General features: G+C 46.0%; 2 protein-coding genes across 4 annotated transcripts in view; one reads left to right on the forward strand and one right to left on the reverse strand.

The window, feature by feature from the left end:
• The window catches only part of rerea (arginine-glutamic acid dipeptide (RE) repeats a), a 119,601-nt gene extending 109,149 nt beyond the window's left edge, over positions 1-10,452 (forward strand). For all 3 annotated transcript variants that reach the window (XM_084016001.1, XM_084016002.1, XM_084016003.1), the window contains 11 exons: positions 1,646-1,808; positions 1,923-2,015; positions 2,522-2,721; positions 2,941-3,102; positions 3,196-3,309; positions 3,405-4,786; positions 5,422-5,644; positions 5,731-6,448; positions 7,750-7,914; positions 8,025-8,205; positions 8,308-10,452. In XM_084016001.1, the coding sequence (XP_083872127.1) occupies positions 1,646-1,808; positions 1,923-2,015; positions 2,522-2,721; positions 2,941-3,102; positions 3,196-3,309; positions 3,405-4,786; positions 5,422-5,644; positions 5,731-6,448; positions 7,750-7,914; positions 8,025-8,205; positions 8,308-8,341 (3,435 nt within the window). In that variant the 3' untranslated portion in view covers positions 8,342-10,452. The remainder of the gene's footprint in view (positions 1-1,645; positions 1,809-1,922; positions 2,016-2,521; positions 2,722-2,940; positions 3,103-3,195; positions 3,310-3,404; positions 4,787-5,421; positions 5,645-5,730; positions 6,449-7,749; positions 7,915-8,024; positions 8,206-8,307) is intronic.
• Positions 1-13,053, reverse strand: part of atp5pb (ATP synthase peripheral stalk-membrane subunit b) — a 339,131-nt gene that overhangs the window by 234,702 nt on the left and 91,376 nt on the right. The window lies entirely within an intron of this gene.

The raw sequence follows: 13,053 nt of genomic DNA on the forward strand, positions 1-13,053 counted from the left end.
ATGGTGATTACTGGTGATTAGTCCACAGCTCCCTTGTGAAAAACCCCTAGTACAAGCTGCAGTGCTTGGGACAGTTGTACTCTGGCTTTGCCGCAACACGGCACAGCACCTTAATTTACCCTGAAATTTGAGGCGGTTTCCTTGAGCTCAAACACCCTCAGTAAATGTTCCCAGCACTACTTTGCCTGATAAGAGTCCTACAGCCACTGGTAGATATTAATTTCCCCTAAGAGCCACATAAAGGCCGATCTTATTAAACAAGCCTAAGCCCACTGAATCAAGCTCTTTCTGCCAATCAAAGCCGTGATTGAGAAAGACTTAACTTGTTCCTTAATGTCAGATACTCGCACGCAACACAGGAGCAAATACTGACTGGTCCCAGACGTCTGTTTTCTCACAGTAAACAACACCAGACCAACTAGCCTCAAGTAGTTTTGTTTTTCATGAGATAAGAAATGAAAGCTGCAGTTACCTTTTTATGTTTCAATTAATACCACGTGTTTTCTTTAATTAAAATACAGTTGAGTGAGAAGCTTTTTAAAGCCACTTAAGACTGTCCACCTTCACATCACATCCTCTCCTACCATTTGTTTTAGAACATTTAGATGTAAGATGTTAAGCCGTTACTGAAAAACTGTTAATGCATTTTAGAGAGAAAAGCGCCGACTAATTTATGTCAAGTTTCTTAGCTGAAGCAGTAGATGGAAAACAATCAATAGTCATTAAACCCAGGGAGCTTTGTTGAACAGCAGTTTAGCTGATCTACAGACAGTAGATGGGTGCCCTCTGGCCTGTAAAGATTACAGGTGACTTACTGCTCACAGGACAATCACACCACGCCGTTGTGAATTTGTTGTAGAGCCGGTGGAGGACCACTAACAAGTGAGGGTTCACGGTGGGGGAGAAAAAGGACAAAGCCCCACAGGAAATCGCATAATTGTGCCTGACTCCTGTCGCCAATTTTCAAGGCTTGTGTGTTATGAGTGTGGCAGGAAAGCAGCAGTTAATATGCACACGCTGCCTCAGCTTTCTGATCCATGATTGCATGTGTTAATGTTTCAGTTGGGTATTGATTTCCTGGCGGCCTTTTGTACACTGGATTTATCCGCCTCGCTCTCTGGCAAGCGCGCCCCTCCGAATGTTTGATTAAAGTTCAATTGACTCTTCCAGTGAAGGGGCGAGGAGCCATTTCACTCCCTATTTGTAGCGCCAAAGCTCTGCCTGACATGTTCTTTTGTTCTCATTCAAGCTCCTGCCACCCAGGCAGCCACCAATGCACTGATCCTAATATCCCTGCATTCAGTGAGCCTCCTCGCCTAATCCTGGGACAGACAGGGCCACAGCATAAACATGCCCGGCCAGCTACAAACCCTGGCATGGATTTGTCCAATCCATGGCCTTTTGACTGTGAACCACTGTGCTGACTGCCAATGTGTATTTTTCCACATATTTTATTCAACCTAAGTGCAGATATTTCAGAGGGACTATTTTTCCAATTTTTCAACAACTTAGACAAATAGACCCTTTTAATTCCTTTTAATTCAGTCACCTCTTTGCACTCACCGTGATGCCTCCTCCTCGTTCTTCCACCTGTTTGTGTCCCTGTGATTCATTTTAACTGGATTTGTTCTGCGTTCCATTTCAGGGAGAGCTTATTACTTTCTACTACTATTGGAAGAAGACCCCCGAGGCAGCCAGTTGTCGAGCCCACCGCAGACACCGCCGCCAGCCCGTCTTCCGCCGCATCAAGACGCGGACCGCTTCAACCCCTGTCAACACTCCCTCACGCCCCCCCTCCAGCGAGTTCTGTACGTATATCTGACCTTTTCTATGGCAGCCAGAGAGGAGAGCAGAAATCACCTGATATATTCCGGTGTTGGAAACTATTTATTTGAAGTGCTTCTTCTTTCTCTCCCTTCCAGTGGACCTCAGCTCAGCCAGTGAAGATGACTTTGACAGCGAAGACAGCGAACAGGAGCTGAAGGGCTACGCCTGCCGCCACTGTTTCACTACCAGTAAGGCATCACATTCACACTCATACCAGTCATATGGACTTGCTTGGCTATTCCTGTCTTGATTAGGATCACTGGGAGTCTGCGCTGTGTGTGACAGATGGGCATCAGAACATGTCAGGACTAATTTGATCAAATCAGACACGAGCCCACAGCTCGTTCACTCTCTCCACCTCATTATCTTTACCCCCTCTTTCCACACAGCTGGCTCCCAGTGCCAGGCTCCCATCTGATCACGCTTAGCTTACTGCCATCACAACAAGGGCGGCTAATAACTTTGGCTTCATTGCGTCAACCCATATAGACCTTATTAGTACATAACTGCAAATGAAAATACAGTATGTAATCATACATTTTAAATAGGATCTCATCAGATGTTATACTACAGAGTTACTCGATGACGTACCTCTATATAATAATAATAATGTGTGAGATCATTTCTGTGTATCGCACGTACTTCTCCCTGTCTGTGAGAGTGTGATTTCACAACTGTGAATGGCTTTCCTCAGCCTCCAAGGACTGGCACCACGGGGGCCGGGAGAACATCTTGCTGTGCACAGACTGCCGCATTCACTTCAAGAAGTACGGTGAGCTGCCCCCCATCGAGAAGCCTGTGGACCCGCCGCCATTTATGTTCAAACCTGTCAAAGAGGAAGAGGATGGACTCAGCGGGAAGCATAGCATGAGGACCCGACGGAACCGAGGCTCGGTGGGCACACCTTAATCTTTCCCTCTATTTTCACCTTCAGGATGCATAGAGTTGTCCCTGGAGCTAGACTACAAAGCAATAAGCTTATCATCTCTAGACAAGTACACAGTGACATGCATCGTTTCATAAATTTGTTGGCATGAGGATGTTTGACTTGGGTACGTTCATCTTATCTCCAAGTTAATATTGGTCATGATTCATGTTGTTTGTTGTTATCAGATGTCGACGCTACGTAGTGGTCGTAAGAAGCAGACAGCCAGTCCTGATGGCAGAACCTCGCCTACCAACGAGGATTTGCGCTCCAGCGGACGTACATCTCCCAGCGCAGCAAGTACCGACAGCACTGACAGCAAGACAGACTCCATGAAGAAGCCCAGCAAGGTGAACACAGCATGGACAGTACAAAACTTTGTGTTGCTAGGCACGTATTTCTGGGAAATGTAACTTAATGGCTCTGCTGCTTTGGCTTCACAGAAGATTAAAGAGGAGGCTCCTTCACCTATGAAGAGTGCCAAGCGGCAGCGAGAGAAGGGAGCCTCAGACACAGAGGAGCCTGAGAGGGCCAGCGCCAAAAAGTCCAAGACACAAGTGAGTCTGTCGTCTTTGTTTTTCTGTTTGGATGCGTTTCAGTGGAACACACAGACCTGGTATTATGATACTTATCTTTATCCTCCGTCCCTCAGGAGCTGAGTCGGCCAGACTCCCCCTCAGAATGCGAGGGGGAAGGGGAGGGCGAGGGCGAGAGCTCTGATGGGCGCAGCATCAACGAGGAGCTCAGTAGCGATCCTAAAGACATTGACCAGGACAACCGGAGCTCCTCCCCAAGCATCCCCAGCCCCCGCGACAATGAGAGCGACTCAGACTCTTCTGCCCAGCAGCAGCAGCTCCTGCAGAGCCAGCACCCTCCAGTCATCCAGTGTCAGCCAGGCACCTCAGCCGCCTCCTCGGCACCACCTCCGCCTTCAACCTCAGCCCCCTCACTGCCCCCACAGGTCTCCCCCACAGCGGCCTCCGTCTCTCTACCTCCCCAGCCTTTGCCCCAGACAAGCCCGATGTCTCTTATCCAGTCAGGAGCGTCCCTCCACCCTCAAAGGCTTCCATCTCCACATTCACCTTTGACTCAGGCTCCGCCTCCTGGCCCCCCTCTACCACCTCAATCATTACCCAGCTCGCATCATGGGCCCATGCCTCTCATGCCACATCCACTGCAGCCTGGACCTTCACACATGTCTCACCCTCACTCCATGCCCCCTCAGGGCTTCCCTATGGGGCAGTCTCAGGTCCCACCCCTGCCAATTTCTGGCCAATCACAGCAAAGGCCGCACACGCCTCCTTCTCAGTCCCAGTCATCTGCTCAGAGTGGAGGCCCGCCTCCCAGAGAGCAGCCCCTGCCTCCTGCCCCAATGTCAATGCCTCACATCAAGCCTCCACCAACCACACCCATTCCTCAGATACCCAACCCACAGTCCCACAAACACCCACCCCACGTGTCAGCGCCTCCATTCCCGCAGATGCCTTCAAACCTGCCTCCACCTCCTGCCCTCAAGCCCCTCAGCTCTTTATCAACCCACCATCCTCCATCAGCACACCCACCTCCCTTACAGCTCATGCCTCAGGGGCAGCAGCTTCAACCTCCCCCAGCACAACCTCCAGTTCTCACTCAGTCCCAGAGCCTCCCACCATCAGCCAGCCATCAACAACCTCCGCCAGCTCCTCCTCTGCCGCCCTCAGCAGCATCCTCACACCCCAACGGGCCACCGCAACCGCCGTTCTCGTCTCATCCTTTCAATACAGTTCTACCTCCAACTGGCCCACCCCAATCCTCATCAAACTCTATGCCAGGCATACAGCCTCAATCTTCCTCAGCTCCACCCTCCTCAATCTCCATGCCACTGCCTGCCTCTGTCACTTGTGCCGGCCCAGGCCCTGTACTCCCTCCTGTACAAATCAAAGAGGAGCCTCTGGACGAGACGGAAGAGCCAGAGAGCCCTCCACCTCCACAGAGAAGCCCCTCTCCAGAGCCTACCATTGTCAATACACCCAGCCATGCCAGTCAGTCAGCACGGTATGTCTGCAGATTTATATCCAAACTGTCCATTAAAGAGGAACATAAACACCTGAAAACGCTGTTATCCATCAGTAGTCTGTTGAGCTGCTTACTGTCTTGCTGATTAGCTCTAAAAACACATCTAACAACAAAGAGTCTGCCGTCAGATTTTAAGGCTTTGATGTAAGCAATAAATCGAATGTCCTCAGCAAAACAGGCGTCCAAGGCCACAATTAGCCCCGAGTTCTGAGGGGCTGATGGCGAGGAATTATCGGGGATGGAGAGCAGGGAGATTAATTACAGCGAGACGCGAGTGAACCGAGGCATCTGAATATGAGTGTCTGTAGTTGCCTTGTGCTTAAGTGGCTCTCAGACTGCCAATGAATAGCAATGAGGGTTTTAATAAACACCCAACATAGCAGCAAAAGTGAGTTTGTCTCCTTTTGAATAATGGACCCTTATAAGATAATATAAGATGTCTTTTCATCTAATGGGACATTATCCTGCCATTCAACATGCAGAATTAAACATGAATATCTCTCCAGCCCGTTTTGTTTTGTGTGTAACAAGTATTAATTTATGAATTGAAGCATCCTGCCATTTGAATATTGAAGGAGAAGTTGTTGAATGTTTTATCTCTACCATGACCACAGGTTCTACAAGCACCTGGACCGGGGCTACAACTCGTGTGCTAGGACAGATTACTACTTCACTCCACTGGCTTCATCTAAACTGGCCAAGAAGCGAGAGGAAGCCCTGGAGAAAGCCAAGAGGGAAGCAGAGCAGAAACTACGGGAGGAGAAGGAGAGGGAGAGGGAGAGGGAAAAAGAGAGGGAAAGAGAGCGGGAACGAGAAAAGGAAGCAGAACGCAGTGCGGTAAGTGGTTTTGCACTTTATTTTGCCAGTGGTTATTTTTCCTTCTTCTTTTAAATCTGACTAAAAATGGCGTTCTCTCTTTACAGAAAGCTTCCAGTTCTCATGAAAACAGAATGTGTGACCCTCACATGGGTAGCCATGCCCACATGCGCTCACCCTACGACGGCCCCCCCACTACGATTGCAGCTGTGCCTCCGTACATCGGCCCCGACACCCCTGCCCTGCGCACCCTCAGCGAGTACGCCCGACCCCACGTCATGTCCCCCACCAATCGAAACCACCCTTTCTTTGTGTCCCTCAACCCCGGGGACCCGCTGCTGGCCTATCACATGCCCGGCTTGTACAATGCTGACCCGGCCATGCGGGAGCGCGAGCTACGAGAGCGGGAGATGCGTGAGAGGGAGATTCGCGAGAGGGAGCTGAGGGAAAGGATGAAACCTGGTTTTGAGGTTAAGCCTCCAGAGATGGACTCACTTCATCCTTCCACGAACCCCATGGAGCACTTTGCCCGGCATGGGGCCATCACGTTGCCCCCCATGGCCGGACATCACCCTTTCGCCTCCTTCCATCCGGGTCTGAACCCATTAGAGCGTGAACGGCTGGCCCTCGCTGGGCCCCAGTTGCGGGGAGAAATGAGCTACCCAGAGAGGTTGGCTGCAGAAAGACTCCATGCTGAGAGGATGGCCACTGTGGCCAACGACCCCATCGCCCGCCTACAGATGTTTAATGTCACGCCACACCACCACCAGCACTCGCATATTCACTCCCATCTACACCTCCACCAGCAAGATCCTCTTCACCAAGGTAAATAAAATCCCTGTGAACACACACGCAAATGTCACTGTACCACTTAAAATGACACAACACAACATATTGAACATCTATGTCATATATTGAATATATACTCTATATATTCAAATTATAACAAATTTGAAGGCACTCCAAAATATCTTGGGAAAACTAGTAGCAAACGAGTAGCTTCTTTTTTGCTACAATGGATGTTTCATTCAGAAATACAATCGAAGTCTGATGCATTTTACAAATGGGCGGAAAGCTGAATCAAACACAGACAATATGTCAATAAATCAGGTTGCCTGTATAAATAAAGGTTAAATAAAATACAATTTAATTATCTTGCATACACTCTTACAGACACATTGAGCATGTTTTGATACATTGATGTTTTGTGTAAAGTTATATAATTGTAAATGAATATATTTCCTGTAGTTGTATTGTCTAAATTATGTTTTTTAATATGCATTTGACAACATGGAAAGAGAGCTGTATTATCAACACACACGGAGTAAAAATAGAAACAGTAGAAACCATTGGTAAATATAAATATATTTCAATAATAGTAGAGGATCAAGAATAGAGCCTTGAGTCACTCCACAGATTAATCACTACTTGCTCTGTTATTTAAACTATAAGCAAGCTTCTGAGTTAAACATCATGAATTTCATTTTTGAAAGTTTTCTAATAAGAATACACATATAGTGAATATTGTAAGTAAAGGTACGGAGGATTTTGAAATATTGCTAACCCTTTGAGATGGTGATTCAACTGGTTAGTTGAATCCAGTTCAACTAACTGTATTTGTAAAGAAGATTCTTTAAATAATATTTGGAAGAAAAAAATTGGGGGTTACCTGATTTGACATCAGCAAATATACAATAATGAACTTAGAGGTAATGTTAGTTTAGTGTCTTGTGCTGTAATTTGAAATTTAAGTTGTCTGTAAATACAATTATAAATATATTATATAATACTTCTCTCATAACAGTGAAGAGTGACAGAACGGACTTTGAATTAATGATAACTCCACTTCCACATTATATAGGTTAAACATTTTGATCCGAAGCACCATCTCAGATTTTATTATCTCTGTAGAAATGTAAGGCATTGACATATGAGATTGGATAGAAGCACATTATATCCTCATAAATGTTTGAAAGACAGCAGATGCTTTGCATTGGATAAATATAGTAAGCGCTCTTTTGGTCAGCCTTGAGTGGAGTAACATTATATGAAGCTGTGTATCACTAATGCCTGTAGCATGCACTGTCTGTGAAATGAGTGAACCCTGAACCTCTGACTCCCAAAAGGTGGTGAATGCCTTGTGTGTCCTCCTGGCTCTGGGGGCCATCCCCTGGCAGTAGATGCCCTGGGAGGACCCCACCTGGCTCGCTTCCCTTACCCGCCCGGCGCCATCCCCAACCCTCTCATGGGCAACCCACATGAACACGAGATGCTGCGCCACCCAGTCTTCGGTAGGCTTCCCGCCAATATCATCTCCCATTTTCAGTAATATCGCAACCCATCAATCAATCCGAGCTTTGCCAGATCGCCTGATCAAATCTTTTGTCCGTGGCTCCTCCAGGTACTCCATACCCACGGGAACTACAAGGAGGTATGCCACCGCCCATGTCGGCAGCCCACCAGCTGCAGGCCATGCACGCCCAGTCAGCTGAGCTCCAGAGGCTGGCCATGGAGCAGCAGTGGCTCCACGGACACCATCACATGCACGGAGGACCTCTGCCTGGCCAGGAGGACTACTACAGGTCAGATAAACAACATAATAGTCTGGAAAAACATGAAGATTAACTGAGGGCAGGTGTGCCTTTGAGTTGCCAAATGTTAATACTTTGTGGTTTGTGTTTCAGCCGGCTGAAGAAGGAGAGCGACAAGCAGCTGTAACCAGCGACACACGGGTGCAGGACACGGGAAGTTGTTACAGAGTTCATTCAGTTTTTGGAGAACGGAAAAGGCCAAGTGGATCGTCTGAGAATTCTTCAGATATTTGGTTGATGTTCCTGTCAAGGACTTTTTTTTTTTTTTTTTTTTTTTAATTATAATTTTTTTCAAGACATTGACTTTTTTTTGGTATATAGCCAGTAGTGACAACGTCCTCAAGACTCCTGCATGACAAGCTTCCCTGACGTTTTTTGTAGGTGCTAGAACAAGACACTGTGCTTATCAAAAAAAAAAAAAAAAAAAAAGACAAGACCGGTCAGGCCGTTTATGGAAAAATAACAAGTGCTATCTTAAACTCAACATTTATTTTAATACATTGTTGGAGGTTTTTCATAATTTTAAGAAAAGCTACAGCATGGCGTTTTTGAGTCTGTAAATAGTATATATAAACATATAATTATTATAATTATTATTATTACTAGGTGTGGACTCCAAACCAAGTCGTTTCAACCTCCGATATAATTGTTTTGAAGCATTATCCCTTGTTTCAGAGGGGAGCACCATGGCATTATTATATGAGCAGTTTCTGAGAGAGTCGTGGTTCAGTTGTAACGTTCCTCTGACATCACTGTGTTAGATTTAGTCTCACATACACTATGTAAACCATAAACCTGTTACACCCACGTCCATTCATCACACACCTTTGGCACGCAGCAGGTTGTCAGAATGTGTCAACTCAACGTGTTTGAGTTAATGATTTGAAACACTTGAAGACGTGACGCCGTCGTCACGGAGGTTTCTGTGGAGTGCACACTGAAGCCATGGGGTTAAAAAGAAAACAAAAGTTTGCACTGAGAGTTTCCTTGAGCTCCACTCGATTTGGGTTGTTTTTTTATTATCCTTTAGCTTAAATATTCTCAATATTTAAGTCAACACATTGGAGTAACACATGCTTTTTAAATTTTTTTAGCGAGAATGATTTTAAAACACGTGGATGCCAGAAACATTAGTCTGTAATTAAAAACATTTGTTTTTAATTACCAGGACCTGAGTTTTAACTATATCGGGAGGCTTACAGTACTTCAGGATTGTTTTAAATGTGTGAATGGTTGTGAGCTGGTGCTAGTTATGTTGCAGCTGTCCCCTGTTTTTCATCTGGTCTGGTCATCCGTGTTCGTAGCACCGAGTCGTCCTCCAGCTAGGCTGTAATAATTCACTGTGACACTAGAGGGGGGGGAGCTGCCGACAAGTGATGACCAGGAGGAACACGGTCGATCATTGTGTGTGCGAACGTGTTTTCCTCACAATGTCTTCTTATGCCTTGGTTTCCTTCGGGATTCACGTACACTCCTGGGCCTCGGGAGTGGTGTGTTTGTGTGTGCGCGCCACTGACTGTTACGAGTTGTGTCGACCTGTCATACCAGTGCACATGAGCCCAAGTTTCTCTTTTTATTTGTGTTTTATTTTTTGTTGTTGTTGTAGCCATGACAAGAGGTCTGCTTTTGTTCCATGCACTAAGACTGTTTGACCGTCACAGACATGTGGCTTTTTCTTTTTCTTTTAACCAAATGAAGAAACTGTACTTTGCATTTAAAAGTGACCATATCTTCCCTCGGATTACTAGACTTTGCATATAAACACTTGCAAACAGCGAACTCATGCCCCCCCGTTTTTAAAAATCTCAAAAAAGTCTTTGAAGCCTCGACAAGAACCAGTCACTTTGTCTTGCCATCTTCCACCAATTCCTCCTCCTCATCATCATCATCATCATCTTCGCCTCGTTTTCCTGACGATTTCCTTGCCTTTTACTCCCTTTTTGTGTCTCCAAAACCTTTGATGTTAAGTGTTGTCAATGGTTTAGCTTCTTGTTTCAAAGCGGCAATAGCAGAATGTAAATTCTGACTGCTAAAATTTATATATATACTGGTATCTTGAAGCTTATTGTATATATGAGTAGTCGCCATGGGATGACACAATGTAAACAAAAAGTAGAAATAATAAGAAAAATTGTGAGTCCTGTGTTCTCTCCATTTGAGTATTTTGTAATTTTTTTGAAAAATTTGTGGAATTAAAATAAACGACTAAGTTACACCACAATAAACAACTTGTTTTTTATGCCTTCTGATTCATTTTATTTATTTATTTGTCAGCGTACGTTTGCGGGCCGAGGTAGAGCAGACTGCTAAATCCCATCAGACGTGAGACACAATAATCCTGTTTTAAGGGTAAACAACTTTGATTTCTCGCTGAATGGCAGAGAAAGAAAAACACTCTTAATTCCCTCTGTTTTATTTTGTGTTGGTGAAAATGTAATTCTCTCGCTGAGCGGAGGGACTGATGCCGGCTCTGTTTTGATAATGTTCATGTCCTACATTTGCTCTTGAATAATAACGCTCTTGCTTGACGGGAGAAATGTGTTACAGAATAGATGGAGCATTCCCCTTTCAGCTCTCTATTTTCTCAGTTTCACAAACACTGAGCTGTAAGAGATCACCCTAGCAGCAGGTAGTAAATCTCAGGGCTGAATATTGCTCTGCTATGGTATAATAACATCAAAGCCAGGCTAAGCCAGAAGGAACACTTACTCAGGCAGAGATGCCTTGCTATCAGCGGGGCAGGGCTGTCATTTCTTAGTGTGTGTGTGTGTGTGTGTGTGTGGGTGGGGGGGTGATAGACCAGCAATCTGTGATGGTGTTCCGCAGTGATGGCTGTCATTTTGAGAGGGAGCCATTATTCTACCGCTGCTCCCTGAAATGATGCCCTGTCCTCGGGAAAATCAAGGCTCCTTGGATGCTCCATCCTGGGGCTGTCATGTGACAGCCGCCTTGTGAGGAGGTGCTGCTTGTTGTCGCCGGCTCACTTCACCTCCCCATAAGACACAACAAGACGTCAGAGCCGAGCAGCACCGGCTGGTTGAATAATTCATCTCCCCTCCTCCTCCTCCTCCTCCTCCGCCACACCGGCGATGGAGCGACTGTGACTTGTGTCAACTCGAATCCCTCTCATGATGCTGCGTGTACGCCTCAGGCAGCCACACAGGAAACGTAGTCTCCCCCCTAAAAAACTCCATTCTGTCTGAGTAGCAATATGTCGTGTGCTGTTGTGTTATTGTATCTGTTGCAGCAGCAGGCCTCGGACGCGGAGCCTCATCATCTCCTCCCCGTCTTCCGCTCCGCCGGGCCTGCCTGCCGCGGAGTGATGCTCGGTGGCGGAGAGGAGGAGCCCGCGTGCAGTGCATTCAGTCGGAAGGTAGCTCCGCGGCCGCCCTGTTTATCTTCAAGTGAGTCAGAAAGCAGATCTGCCGTCGGTGACGTTCTCCCTCTACTGTCTGAATTACCTAGTGGAGACGTGATAGCAGATATTTCACATGTGGTCTGTTCTAACCTCGTTTAGTGTGTTTGGTTGCAGAATTAAAACTCATCGATTCCGTGTTTTCGTCTCTTCCGTTTAGAAAACAAGCCGCCTCGGGTTATGGATGAGCTCAATAAATTGAGCACAGCTGTAGGAATTTGATGCATGCAAATAAAGGTAATTGAACGCATCTAAAGTGCAAATGAGCCCATCTCATATGTGCATACATTCATTTTATTGCCCCTGCTTTTCAAACATGGGAATATGTAGTAATGAAGCAGCCTTAATTTACCAAGGAATAGTTAATGCGGTGTTTTCATATAGAACACAGAGAATGACAGCTATACTAAAGGGTCGAACACTTAGACATGAAGGCTCCAAGCAGCAATGGACTCCTTCTGGAAGACCGAAGCATCCTCCTGATCTCTTCACTGAGCTGCAGTCATCTCCCTCCTCACCAAACAACACCAGTTTCTCTCACTAACAATCAGGTTTCACTGTTTGGACTGTGAGCTCAGAAGTGACTGGAAACAATAGATCATTTAAATAGAGGTGATGTGACATTTTTCATGATCTGGGGGTCTCAATGGCAATTCTTTTTGTATTTTATAGTTTGGTATTGCTAATTTAACTTAAGTAAACTATCTGAACACTTCTTCTTCCACCGATTTCCTGCTACACTTAAGTGTGAAATATAAGCTGTATAAAATAATATGGAATAATATATAAGGTGTTTATTTTTTTATAGGTTTTACCTTCTAGTAAATATATAGTCTACGCATTTTTCTCACTTGTTAACACCTGTTGCCTACATTACCCATAATGCCGCATGACCACAGATAGTTGAGTGTTTAGATTCAGGTGTGTTATGCCAGTAGCAGCTAATGTATAGCCTCGAGCTGCTAGCATCAAGCAGAGAAGCGGCCTGCAGAGGTCTGGTAAGATCTCGTCTTCTTTTACACTTTGAAACTTGAAGTCTTCGGCCCCGACCGATGCTAAATAGTGACATCACTCGAGGCAATTTATTAGATTTACCCAGCTCCCTCTGGAGCCACAAAGTGATTTATATATGTAGACCTCCCCGAAACCTGCAAACACACTTTGATGTGTACAGCAGTGGAATGGCCCTTTAAAATAAATCTTGTGAATCCTGCTACACAGTTGAGGGTCGAGGTGGAGCTCTCATCTCCAGAAAACTGGAGCTCTGCATCGCATCGGTGGGTCGCGGAGAAAAGAGTTTTGAAATGGAAGAAGGGGAGGACACTCCCGCTCCGCATACCACAGCGCTATACGTCATGTCCAAAGAGCCGGCCGCCATTTTGATCCACCTTAATGTTCAGTCCCTGCAAGAGTGCTTTGATACC

Source organism: Eutrigla gurnardus (genome assembly GCF_963514095.1).
Source record: "Eutrigla gurnardus genome assembly, chromosome: 8".
Lineage (NCBI taxonomy): Eukaryota > Metazoa > Chordata > Actinopteri > Perciformes > Triglidae > Eutrigla > Eutrigla gurnardus.